The following is a 13,262-nucleotide window of genomic DNA, read 5'->3' on the forward strand; positions in this document are numbered from 1 at the left end:
GGTTGAAGTCACCATCACAGATGGTTCAAGTGATTACCTATTGTTAAAAAGTAAAAGAAGATAAGGTGGTTAAAATAATGACATTTATCTCAATACAGTTTTTTTTTTTTTTTTTAAGTAGCCTCCATGCCTGACCTGGGGCTCAAGCTCGTGACCCTGAGATCAAGATTTGCAAGCTCTACCGGCTGAGCCAGCTAGGCACCCCCTACCCCCCAATTTTTTTTTTAAGTATGTGGGAACTCTCTGTACTCTGTGCTCACTTTGCCAAGAAAGTACTCTAAAGTGTACTGATTAACAAAACAAAACATGAAAACATGAAGCGGCCAGGAGGAGACGAAATCTGTACCCCTGTGTCCCATGGTGCCACCTGCCAAGCTGCTAGGCGTTGGGAACCCTCCCCGTGTCTTCACTGTCATGGCCACCAGCCTGCACCTCCCCGGCCCCTCTGTGTTCATCTCTTCCTCTTTCTGAGTGACGGAGTTTCCCGTAGGTCTGCAGAGGCTGCCCACAGAGGGCTGGTCAAAGGGCCTATTGCCTTTGACCCCATAACAAGCCCATGAGGAACTGGGGGCTCGAGGAGGTCGGGACATTTGCCCAGGATGAATTTGTGGGTAAGTGGCAGAGCTGGGATGGGACCTCAGAAGGGTCCGGCCCAGGAGAGGGGTGTCGCTGTGAGGTCAGGTCCCAGGCAAACCTCTGAGTTTGGGAACAGCTCACCCATGGCCTGGAAATGCAGACCCAGACACTAACACCCACGCTCCCATGAGGGCCTGGGCTCTGTAGCTGGCCTGTCATTTAAAAGTGCTGGTTATCGAAGGCCTGGACTGAAGCGGGGGAAATAGGCTGGCTCTGAGTTTTCCACGGCCTGTGGGTCACTTTGACCTGGCTGGCCCTCACCAGCAGGCACTTAGCCGTCTGGTCCCCAAGCAGCTTGTTCAAGGGCTCACCTGGGGGAGTCCAGGTCAGGGAGGGGGCAACTCAGGGACCAGGGCAGAGTGGTCCTGGGGGCCACTCCCCTTCACCTAGGGCTGACTCTCCTTTCTGTTCATTAACCTCCAACTGTCTAGTCCTTGAGGGTGAGGTAGTTGGGGTCCTTACTGGATCCGGAGGGTCAATGCTTATGGTAACACTAGCCGCAGTGGTGGACAGTGTAATATAACCAACATGGGACTAAATATTTTCTGTGTCCTGGGCACTGTTCTGAGAGCATTATCACCTTTGAGCCTCACAACAAGCTTATAAGATCAGTAGGGTATGATACCATTATACTGATGAGGAAGCAAAGGCCTGCAGATGCTTTTAGGACCTGCCCAGGCTGGTCCTCGAACCCAGAGTGTATCAGTCAGCTCTCACTCTAGTATTGCTGCGTAACAAACGGCCCCAGACTCCAGGGTTCACAGCAAGTGTTTATATTCGTGTACGGGTCTGAGGGTGAGGGTGGTACGTGCAGGGGTGAGGGTGGGTTGGTTTGTCTAGTTTGAACTTGGCTGTGGGCTCTGCTACAGTCTGGGGTCAGCTGGGCCAAACTGAGTTCAGGTCTCCCCCATGTGTGTTGGTTCTGGGGCCCAGGCTAAAGGGGCGGCTGTCACTGAGGAGATGTGCTTTTTGCAGGAGGTCACGAGAGCACGAGAAGTCAAAGAAAACCACACGAGCTCATTTGAGGCCTCTGTTTAGGTTATGCCTGTTCTCATCCCATCAACCAAAGCAGGTTACACAGGCCCAAAGTCAATGGCACAGAGAAGTCTGCTCTACCCATGATGGGAGGCCCAAGAAGGGGTGGAGGCTAGACCAGAGGTGGCCCTGGGGTCCTCTGTAAACACAGCTTGGATGCCAGGACTCAAGGACGCAAGGACCAGGCAGCAGGTCCCCCTGGTGACAGGCTGGGATGACTGTGTCCCTGGGCCCTGCTGAAGCTGGCTGTGCCTGAGCTGCCCCCGCTGCCTGCCCCGAGCTGGGCTATAAAAGGCCAGGATTTATGAAAGCAGGAGCAACACACCAGCGGCCAATGACAAACCCATAACTCAGAAGCCAGGACACAGACCCCGCACACCCCTCCGAGGAGAGATCTGATGCTCTCGGTGATCAAAGCTCACACTGGAGGTCGGAGGTCACCGCAGCACTATGGTGATGCTCTGGCCCCTCGAGGCACAGACTGTGGGGAGTCGTGGGCGACAAAACCTACCCGAGGGGCCGTCTGCACAATCCTCGGGGCTCTCCCCAAATGTTAGTGCTGTGAAAGACAGAGTCAGAGTAAGGGACTTTCTGCATCGAAGTCAGCTGTAGGAGGTGAGTGATGGACCCCGGAGCCTGGACCTCATGCAAAACACAGCATGAAGGGTGGTCTCAGGGTAATCGGTAAGATTCGCATGTGCCGTATATGTTAGACACGCTCCTGTAGCAACAAGAAACTTCCTGCTTTAGGTCATTGTTCGAGGTTTTGGAGGAAAATGTCATAGTTCTTAGGAAATATCCCCCAAAGTATTTAGGGGCAAAGAGTCTGCAATGTACTTTCTTTCTTGTCTTTCTTTTTTTTTTTTTTTTAAAGATCTCATTTATTTATTTGACAGAGATCACAAGTAGGCAGACAGGCAGGCAGAGAGAGAGAGAGAGAGAGAGGAAGCAGGCTCTCCGCTGAGCAGAGAGCCCGATGTGGGGCTCGATCCCAGGACCCCGGGATCATGACCTGAGCCGAAGGCAGAGGCCTTAACCCACCGAGCCACCCAGGCGCCCCTGCAATGTACTTTCAAAAGGTAGATTTAAAAAAAAAAAAACAACTACAGGACACCTGGATGGCTTAGTCAGTTAAGCGCTTGCCTGCCTTAGGCTCAGATTATGATCCTGGGGTCCTGGGATCGAGCCCCGCGTTGGGCTCCCTGCTCCTCTCCCAGCTCCTGCTCTCTTGCCCTCTTGGTCTCTCTCAAATAGATAAGTAAAATCTTAAAAAAATCATTACATATAAACAGATAAAGCCAACACTGGGAGACGGTCATCGGCAAACCTAAATAGAGGATATGTGGGTTTACAGTACCGTTCTTGCGCGTTTTGGATGGGTTGGAAAATTTTGCAGGTCAAAAACGTTTTTAAAACCCATAAAATTGACAGCAGCCTGATTCATTTCATTAAGTAATTTCAAGAGATGGCTGAGTCAGGCTCACGAGTCTTTGAAAGAAGGCACAGGAAGTGCATTGGAAAATAGGGCAAATAAAACACTCTTCCAGTCAGAAAGGAAAGCACACGGGAAAATGTTCAACATCACAAATAATGGGGGGTGGGGAGGAAGCCAAATTAAATAAAGCATAATTATTCAACTATTAATGTTAACTGTTTGGAGTAATCATACTCTAGGCTGGCGAGTCAAGGAAGTGGAAATTCCACCTTTATTCGCGGAGTCACGAACCTTTACGGATTTATGTTTTTGCTGACACATAGCTGAGACACAGTGTTACATTAGTTTTGGGGGGTACAACACTCCGATGAGACAAGCGTGTACATGACGCCTTGCTCACCCCAAGTGTAGTTACGGTCAGTCGCCCCACAGCACTACGACAACAACGTTGACTGTATGCCTCGTGCTGTTCCTTTCATCCCTGTGACTTTCTCATTCCGGAGCTGGAAGCTTGGTCATCCCTCTCCCCCGACCCCTTTTGACTCATCACCCCTCCCCCTCCCCCTCCCCTCTGACAACCGTCAGTTTGTTCTCTGTCCTTATGGATCTGTGCTGTTTTCCTTTTTGTTGGTTTGTTCATTTGTTTTGCCTTTTAGATTCCCCATAGGAGGGAAATCCTATGGCACTTGCCTTTGACTCCGTTCACTTAGCACAATGCTTTCTAGGTCCCTCGGTGTCGTTGCGTGTCGTGCAGAGGGACAAACCTTTAGGAAGGGTTTTTTTTTTTTAAGATTTATTTATTTATTGGTGTGTATGAGAGAGAGAGCTACACAAGCGGGGGGACGGGGGAGAGGCAGAGGGAGAAGCAGACACCCTGCGGAGCAGGGAGCCCCATGACTCAGGGCTCGATCCCAGGACCCCAGGATCATGACCGGAGCCCAAGGCAGATGATGAACAAACTGAGCCACCCAGGCGCCCTAGTCCTTAGTTCTGATTGCTTCTGGCCCTTGCTTTCCTGCCTCCTTCCTGGGCATAGCCCTGCTGTGCAGTTTTCACGGGAAGGTAGAGAGCTGCTGATGCTCTGGTCCCCTTTGAGAGTCTGGGGCAGGGACTGCTTGGTCCTGCTCTGCTGGCCGCCCCGCCCCATTAGGGTCTGTAACGCTCAGTGGGCTCAAGGCTCTGCCTCCCCACCAACCCCCACCCCATGTCAATGGGAAATGCCATCTTCTCCTGGAGTCCGGACACTCGCCACTCCCCGAGCACTGTGGCTTGACCGGGATTGGTCACCTGACCTAGTCTACCCAGGTGTAGTGCTCATACCATCTGCTGCCCTTACTGGTCCATGTGGAGCCCACGGGATTTCATCTCTGGGGTTTATTTGTTATTACCTTTTAAGATCTTATCTGTAAACAATCTCTACATCACACCTCATCTCTGAGGTTTCAAAAACAAATGTATTCTCTCCTTTCTAAACATGGGGAGATGTTGTAGTCGTCTTCTTGTTTGCTAGCTTAATCCCAGTGTTTGGGAGGATAAACTATGGGATCTCAATCCCTTGAAATGTTTTGAGATTTGCTTTATGCCCCAGCATATGGTCGATTTTTGTAAATGTTGTCTATGACCTTGAAAAGAATGTATGTTCTGTACCTGCTAGGAGGACAGTTCCGAGAAGAACATGGTAGAAAGTTGGTTCATCATGTTGTTCAAATCTGTGGCCCTACAGGGTTTTTCCTACCTTTTCCCTCAGTTCCCAAGATAAACATTCTAACCCATGAGATATTTTTATTCTTATGAACATCTAATACTCATCTAATGCCCTTCATTCCTTCCTGTGTTCCTGGGCTTCTGACTGGGCTCATTTTCCTCTTACCTGCTGGTGATAAATTCTCTCAGCCTTTTTTGGTCTGAAAATATTGTTACTTTGTTTCCATTGTTGAGGAATAACTTCCCAGGGCTAAAATTCAGTCTTGCCTTCCTTCACTCATCGATTCCTTTGGTAAATTCGATGAGTGACTGATACAGGTGCTGAGTGTGTGCCAGGTGCCAGAGCTGCAATGGTGGCCAAAGCAGGAAATGTCCTTGCTCTCCAAGAAGAGAAGGGAAGAGTATGTCTGACAGGGAACAGGAGGTGCAAAGGCCCTGTGGCTGGAAGCAACTGACAAGAGGTCAGCGTGGCGGGAGTACAGAGAACAAGAGCTGGAATGGTGGGCTATACCTGGGCCATACAGGACCTCGGGGCAGGGGGGCATGGTGAGGAAGAGTGCTTTGCCTTAGTCCTTAGAGGAGTAGGCAGACTTCTTAGAAAAGATGAAGCTTATCTGGATCTTGAATGATGGATGTGATGAAAAGAAGCAGAGAACAGAGCAGAAGCATGATGTGTTTTGAACACTGAATATTTGAAAAACTGCTGAGCCTGCCCTGGGCTGCGTGCTGTTTTTTTTTTTTAAGATTTTATTTATTTATCTGACAGAGATCACAAGCAGGCAGAGAGGCAGGCAGGGAGAGAGAGAGGAGGAAGCAGGCTCCCCACCGAGCAGAGAGCCAAATGCGGGGCTTAATCCCAGGACCCTGGGACCATGACCTGAGCTGAAGGCAGAGGCCTTAACCCACTGAGCCACCCAGGCGCCCCTGCGTGCTGAGTTTTTGAGTTATTTCCTCCATCCCAGGGAAGCAGGATTGCATAGTGGGAAAAGGCTGTGTGTGGCTTTGGGCTGGCGGGTCTGAAACACATCACTTACTCAGCAGTCTGACCATGGGCCAGTCCCTTCCACAGAAGTCCGTTCCCTTACCAGGAAAGCCAGAATAACACCGTCCACCCCACAGGCCAGTTTGGGGGTTTGGGGAAATGGTGCTGAGAGCTGATCTGACAGCTTTGCAAGAGCTCAAAAAGCTTAGCGGTTTGTTTCTCTGGGTAGAATTTTCTCTTCTGCTGAGAGACACAGAGGGTAAGTCACTTGCCCCAGACCCACAGCTAGAGAGTGGTGGGGTGGGGACTTCATAACTCACGGGTTGCTTTGATTTCCTACTCACTGATCCTGTCACCCTCCCCTTTCCATAGGCAGGGTCACTGAGGCCCAGAGAAGTGGTTTGCCCATGGTTACCCCAAAAGTTAGGAGTGGTAGAACAATTCATTCACTCACTCATTCTTTCATTACTTAGTGAGGGCCTGCTTCATGCCAGGCATGATCCAGGTGCCACAGAGAGAGCGGTGTGTATAAAGGCATGAAAAAGTTCCATCTTCAAGCTCACATTCTACCCCAGGGAGACTGACCTACAGGGCATGAAGAAGTTGGGGAGGGGATGCAGAGTGTAGGGGGGCAGTTGATGTTTTCCACAGGCCAGAAAGGTGATACTGGACCGGAAGGAGGGGAGGGAGGGAGGGAATTGGGAGGACTTTGGAGGGAAGAGCATTCCAAGGTAGAATGCTCGTTGTCTGTACAAAGGCCCTGAGGTGAGGGTGTGCCTGGGGTGTTCCTGGAGCAGCAAAGAGGCCAGCGAGAAGGCAGGGGTTAGCTGCTCTGTGCACCACGGAGGGGTTGGGGAGTCTCGGCCAGTCCCCACTTCTTGCTGGAATTGCCGGGGCTTTAAATGGCTGGATTCAGGTGAGTCTACCGCTGAGCCCTCTTCCCAGCCATAGGAGGTTGTGGGGGTGCCGGGCTCCTTCCAGACTCTGGGGAGGAAGGGAGGGTTTACTCATTATCCACAGCCCTGTCCTGCCTCAGCTTCCTCCCGGCCTCCTGCTGAACTTGCCTCTCTCCTGTTCCTGGACCCTCCTTGGGCCAAGTGGGGGCAGTGGGGCCTGAATATAGGAGGGACGTGTGCGGCATTATGGCTGCAAACCCGTCATTAACACCTGGTTTTAAAAAACTACTGATAACATGCTCCTTGTGCACCACCTGCCCCCCCCCCCCCCCCCGCAAGCTGTCTGCTCATGCTGGATTCTCATCCCATCTCTTCCTGGGAACTCAGTGGACCTTAGACGCTGGGCTGGCCTTAGACGCCAGCTTGCCCATGAATGTTATGAGTGTGACCGCAGCTGCTGAGTCTCAATTACATACAAGAGAGGGAGACAAACATTTATTGAAAACCTACTGTGTGCTGGGCATGTTTGCACATATTGCTAACTCTAATCCTTATTTCAGCCTTGCTCAAGAGATATCGTTAAACCTATTTTATGAACAGTAAATGGATTCAGAGTAGGGAAAGGTTTAGGTTTTACCCAAAGCCACCTGATAAGCAGATGCTAATTTTTGTCATAAAAGCCCACTTTAGTAATTCTTGGGGGCCAGGCAGCCAAATCCAATGCCAGTGGAGGCTGGGGGAGAGGGAGGGGAAGGCAATGAAGAAATGGCTTTTAGTTTTGATCCCCTCAGAGCAAGTGTCAAATTCCTGGCCAGAGATGGCAGCGGGAAATGTTTGCCCTGGAGCTACCTGGGAGATAGTCTGTGATAATGGCTTCCCATTATCTGAAGAATAATCAAGGGGAAAGGAGAGATAACTCGGAGGTTAAGAAAGGAGCTGTATTTGTTAAAACTTAGGAAGGGTGGCTTTGGGTCTGTTTCATGAATGAAACACTGTGTCGAAGACTGGAGCAGGCTACCTCAAGAAGTGGTGAGCCTCCTATCACTTGAGGTATGTAAACAGAAGTGACTTTGCTACTTGCTAGGGATGCTGAAAAATATTCCAGTGGGAGAGGTTGGCCTCGACGATCCTAAAAGCTCTCAGACCTGGGAGTCTTCAAACGGCCCGGCAGAGACTTCTGCCTCAAATTATCTTGGGTAGGAGGCTTTTGATCTGAATCACTCCCATCACATTTGAAGCTTCAGTCTGCCTTCTCCAGGTCTGGGTGTTTTCACAGAAAGGGGCAGGGGGCGGATTCCGGGTGGAGAAGTGGATTCCTCTAGTTGAATCAGCTCTGGTGTGACCTCTGACGTTTACCTTTCTTTGTTCCCAGATACACCAAACACATGCACAAACTCATTTTTCTGGCTTAAAAAAACAATACGAGTGGCCAGGAAGGTCAGGAGAAAACTGGGGCTTGGGGAAGGTAGACATGGGGTGGGGGTCGTGGGGAATGCCCTTCGGAGCACTCTGCCTTGACAGGCTCCCCAGAATTGACTCTGGGTCCGGCAGGCCTTGCCTGGACACCCTGAGAGGGGGAGCACTCCTGAATCTAGCGACAGTAGTCTGTAGGCAAACCAGCTTTTTAGCCCCTACTGTGCACTCAACCCTGTTGTGCCCAATGGTCATTACTTCACATGGGTCAGATGTGTACTGAGTTTTACCGATGTGTATTTCCCTTTTACTTTTTTTGGTTTGTTTTTAAAGATTTATTTATTTGTCAGAGAGAGAGAGAGCACACGCAGGGGGAGCAGCAGGCAGAGGGAGAGGGAGAAGCAGACTCCTTGCTGAACAGGGGGATCCATGCGGGGCTCGATCCCAGGACCCTGGGATCAGGGCCTGAGCTGAAGGCAGATGCTTGACCAACTGAGTCACCCAGGCGCCTCTTCCCTTTCACTTTTGAGGAGACTGAAATTTGCCCCTAGCCAGAGACCTAGGGCATGCTCCAAAGCCAGAATCCTTCCTGTCCTCCCTGTCTCGTTGGTGGGCTGCTCCACCCTAAGGATGTTGTAAAGGTTGGGCTATCTGTAAAGGGGTCAGAAAAGGGACAAGCACATGGCGGCTGCTCAGCAAATGCTGGAGGATGTAGGTGCTCAGGGCTAAGCTTGAGAGAAGCGAGAAGCAGGGCACCTGAATGAGGAAGCCGCCGGCCTTGCAAAAGTCCAGCCTGGGCTGGGTGAGAGACTGCGCAAATCTGGGACTCTGAGTCTGTTTTCCCATTTAAATTAACACCTAGCTGCAAGAGGGTCTCTCTTGGACCTGACCATCTAAAATCCCACCTGCTTTCCTAAACTCCTTCTCTCCCACTCTTCTTCCTCCACTGCTACTCCACAGATGATCAGCTGTTTCTGGATTCCGTAAGGACGCCTAATTCTGCCCTGTCTCCTGGCCTTTGCACCGCTGGTCTCTCTTCCAAATCTGCACTGGCCCTACACTTCCCAGGTCTTGCACCTTCTCTCCAATCGTGCCTTCCGAAAGGGGATCCTAAGGTGCTTTGCCTTACCATCATCTGACCTGACCCCCAGTTTCTTTCCATCACAGTACTGCTCCAGGTTATAATCCTTTATTCATGTTTTGTCTCTTCTGTTAGGAGACAGTGAGGGCAGGGACCTGTATTGTTCCCTACTGTACCCGCAGCACACACTCGAGTTCAGCAAGTACCCGGTGAGTGAACCAGAGAATGAATGAACAAAGGAGTGGAGGAGGTGTCTCTGCCCAAGCCAAAGAATAGGGAGGCCGTGGGGGCGGGGGCCCAGGGTCCCGAGGAGTAGCCTCTGCAGGAGGCTACAGGGTGTGATCCGCCTGCACCGCCTCTGGCCAAAAGCAAATCTCAGAGGGGGGCGGGGGACCCCGAGCCTGGGCCAAAGTCCAAGTCCGCAGGGGGCTGCGCAGGAAGCTTAGACCTAGGACCCGCAGCAGCCAGCTCCGAGCCCCGTCGCCAGCCAAGGACAGGGAGGCCAGGTCAGTTGGCGGGCCGGTCCGGGAGCCGGGGACCGAAGGGTTTAGGGGAGAGCCCCCTCGGAACTGGCGGTCACCGCGGCGTACGACCCTGGGGCTAGTAGCTCTCGGCTCCTCGAGATGCCGTCGCGAGCTCCAGGACAGTGGCGCCTCGCGGGGACGGGGAACTACGTTTCCCAGAAGGCCGAGAGAAACTGGGGTCACAGGGAAAGCGCCCCGGGCGGCACAGCTTCCCGGTACGCCAGGGCAGGTTTGGGGGGTGAGTCGGCGGCCGCGAGGCCCCGGCGGAGGCACCCTAGAGGTGGCCGGGCTGGGGGGACGTGGCGGCCGGAGGCAGAGCCGATGAGCAGCTCTGTGGCGGGGCCCGACTGCTGCGGAGGCCTCGGCAATGTCGACTTTAGGCAGGTACCGACCGGGCCGCGCGGCCGGGGGAAGCAGGGAGGGCTCGCGCGGCTGGGTGGGTCTTACCGCAGGCAGCTGCCGCGGCCGCCGACGCCCAGTGGGCGGGGCTCCTGTTGCCAGGCAACGGGGGTGGGGCGGGGCGAGGGCGGGGCTGCGTGTTGGAGGGCGTGGCGCGTGTGTGTGCGCGTGTGTGTGAGCGTGTAACAGAGGGATTATGTGTGTCAGAGAAAGAGTTCCTGAGTGTGCGTGTGCGCGCGCGCCTCTGGGATTGTGTGGTCAGAGTTGTGTGTGTTTTGTCTGAGTGGGAGGGTGTGGGGCTGGAACAGGGTGTGGGGCTGGAACTGGGCGTGGAGGCCTGTGAAGGAGGCCGAGCAGGTGGGAGTGTGCGTGGTGGCAGCATGTGGGTGCGTGGGAACTGGGGGGCCCCGGCCGCAGTTCCGTCCCCCTACCCGGGCTTGAGGCCAGGTCTGCGGAGGAGGCCAGAGAAAGGTTTGCGCCCGCCCCCTGGCCAGAGTTGGCGGCAGAATATCACCTCCTTCCGGAGTGGATGGGTGGGAAGAGTGGACCACCTCGAAGCCTTGCGCCGGGATGGGGTGGGACGGACCCTGCCGGCCGGAGAGCCCCGCTGCCCTGGGCGGCGGACGTTTGGCAGACTCATAGGCCAGAGGATTTGTCTTTTTCCTGGTGTCTCTCCCCAGGCCCAGGCTCCCCTTTCCAATAGCTCTTCCTTTCCTGCATTCTGCCTTCTATCAGAGCTTCCTTTTTCGCACCTTTCCACCTTCGTCATCAGTCAGCCGCTCTTCGTGGAGCCTGGGAGCTCCGTCGCTGCCTGGAGCAGCCTTTCTTTAATCTAGAGCGTTTCTCCCCTTTATTCATTCACTGGTGACAGCCAGTCTTTGAGACCAGCCTGGGAGCATGGAACAGTCTCCGAAGGGAGTAAAACTGGTCAGTGTTTCAGAGAGTAGCTGGTGGAAAGGTGGGACGGAAATCCCTGTGTGAGGAGGTGACCTGCGGTCTGAGACCTGGTGATAAGCTCTGGTCAGCAGGGACAGCAGGGCAAAGGCCTTAAAGGCAGGGGTGTTTGTCCAAGGAACAAAGACAAGGCAAGCGTCTGACCCTGAGAGAGTGCAGGGTGAGTTGACATTGGTAAGTGGGAAGCAGGAGAGAGGAAGAATAGCGCCCCCAGGAGGATGATGATATCTCATGGAATCCTTAGAATCTTAAACCACAAATGGCCATTAGAGAATCTCTGGGCCCACATGGTCAGTGGTGGGACTTTGGGTGTTTTCTGCCAGAGCAAATCTTGGATGAAAAGAGCACTTGGAATGCCAGGGGGACCCTCGGCATTGCCTGGCTTAGGGGGTGGATGCTTCCTGGATGAATGACTCTGGGGAAGGGTAGGTCACCATTAACTTGAGGTGGGACATCCTTGAGCCAGAGGCCACAGTGTGAGGGGGCAGTGGGCCCAGCACAGGCCCAGTGGAGTGTTAGGGTGCTGCAGGGTCGACGGAGCAAGGGCCATGTTCTAGACCTAGCAGCAGGAGTGAGAATCAGCCATGGAGAGGGGAAGGTTAACTGGGTTTGCGTGGGACAGGCTTTTCTGCTCTCTCCCTTATTCCAGAGTGTGATGGGGCTGTGGGGTTGGAGAGAACTGGGAGTGCTTCTGGGACTAGGTCAGGGTGACCCTAGCTGACTAAAATTTGTTTTTGTTTTTTTTAAAGATTTTATTTATTTACTTGACAGACAGAGATCACAAGTAGGCAGAGAGGCAGGCAGAGAGAGAGAGAGGAGGAAGCAGGCTCCCTGCGGAGCAGAGAGCCCAATGCGGGGCTCGATCCCAGGACCCTGGGATCATGACCTGAGCCGAAGGCAGAGGCTTTAACCCACTGAGCCACCCAGGCGCCCCTAAAATTTTTTTCCCACTGCTGCGTTAGTTGGGACAGTTAAGCTTCCTGTTTCCAAAGGATTTTTTTCTTAACAACAACAACAACACAACATTATTATTATGTATTTGTCTGTGGTCGTTCTCCTCCTCCTTCAATCACAGTCTCTAGTTTTGTTTTTTTTTTTTTTAGATTTTATTTATTTATTTGATAGACAGAGGTAATGAGTAGGCAGAGAGGCAGGCAGAGAGAGGAGGAAGCAGGCTCCCTGCCAAGCAGAGAGCCGATGCGGGGCTCGATCCCAGGACCCTGGGATCATGACCTGAGCCGAAGGCAGAGGCTTTAACCCGCTGAGCCACCCAGGCGCCCCCACAGTCTCTACTTTTAAAAGATCTTTAAAAGATGCCAGTCAGTCGTTGGCCCAAGTGAGCATCAAGGTTTCTTTTCCTCCACAGGCATCTATCTGAGTGGCAGGATGTCAGCCTGCTTGTCTAGCACCATCGATAGGAATGCAATGTGTCCCATTTATCATGTAAACATCTCTAGTAGCCACATTTTTAAAAGTGAAGAAAAATTGGTGGCATTACTTTTTTTTTTTTAAGATTTATTTATTTATTACAGAGAGAGAGCATAGGAGCGGGGTGGGGGCAGGTTGGGGGTAGAGGGAGAGAGAATCCCCAGCAGACTCCCCGCTGAGTGCAGAGCCCCACGTGGGGCTTGATGCCATGACCCTGAGACCATGACCTGAGCTGAAGTCAAGAGTTGAAGCTCAAACAATTACCACCGGTGCCCCAGCGTTCCTTTCAAGAGTATATTCTGAACAGTATAGCCCTTGGGTACAATGCCCTTAACCAGCTATTTGCTGCACCTGTTCCAGCTGATATGGAATTTTGGTTTTGTTTTTAACTAAAAAAAAAAAAAAAAAAAAAAATCACCCTTTGGGATGAGGAGTGTATCTACTGTGGCCTTGCTGGCAGTGGTCCTTCGTAGCCCTTTGCCCTCCCTGCCATGGGATTCCAGAGCCTTGCTGCTTGGCCTGCCAGCGGCCTGAAGCAAGTTGGCTTGTAAAGGATGGCAGCAGGGACTTCCAGTTTGCTGTCCACGGGCAGGGATGCCTCCAGGACTCAGAAGATGGCTCCAGGGGGGCCCAGGGGTCCTGGCTCCTTGGAGAACCCAGTCTGGCCAGGCATAGTCACGTGGGCCCCTGTCATGCCCTTTTCTGTATGGACTTACCTGTTGTCACGAGCAGATGGCTGATTTCACTTAGTGTAGGTGTCAAGAGGTGCCTTTCA

At 52.6% G+C, this 13,262-nt stretch overlaps 1 protein-coding gene across 5 annotated transcripts in view; it reads left to right on the forward strand.

The window, feature by feature from the left end:
* The first annotated feature begins 548 nt into the window (after positions 1-548).
* Positions 549-13,262, forward strand: part of PEMT (phosphatidylethanolamine N-methyltransferase) — an 85,222-nt gene continuing 72,508 nt past the window's right edge. Inside the window, exons 1-2 of one of the 5 annotated variants that reach the window (XM_032841230.1) lie at positions 555-611; positions 9,318-9,391. In XM_032841230.1, coding sequence (XP_032697121.1) covers positions 557-611; positions 9,318-9,391 — 129 coding nt within the window. In that variant the 5' untranslated portion in view covers positions 555-556. Of the gene's footprint in view, positions 612-9,317; positions 9,392-9,623; positions 9,689-9,876; positions 10,091-10,430; positions 10,463-13,262 lie in introns of those variants that run through there. The other 4 variants (XM_032841231.1, XM_032841233.1, XM_032841229.1 and 1 more) reach the window with 4 other exon arrangements.

This window comes from Lontra canadensis, unplaced genomic scaffold (genome assembly GCF_010015895.1).
Source record: "Lontra canadensis isolate GAN:19392208 unplaced genomic scaffold, GSC_riverotter_1.0 scaffold122, whole genome shotgun sequence".
Classification (NCBI taxonomy): Eukaryota; Metazoa; Chordata; class Mammalia; order Carnivora; family Mustelidae; genus Lontra; species Lontra canadensis.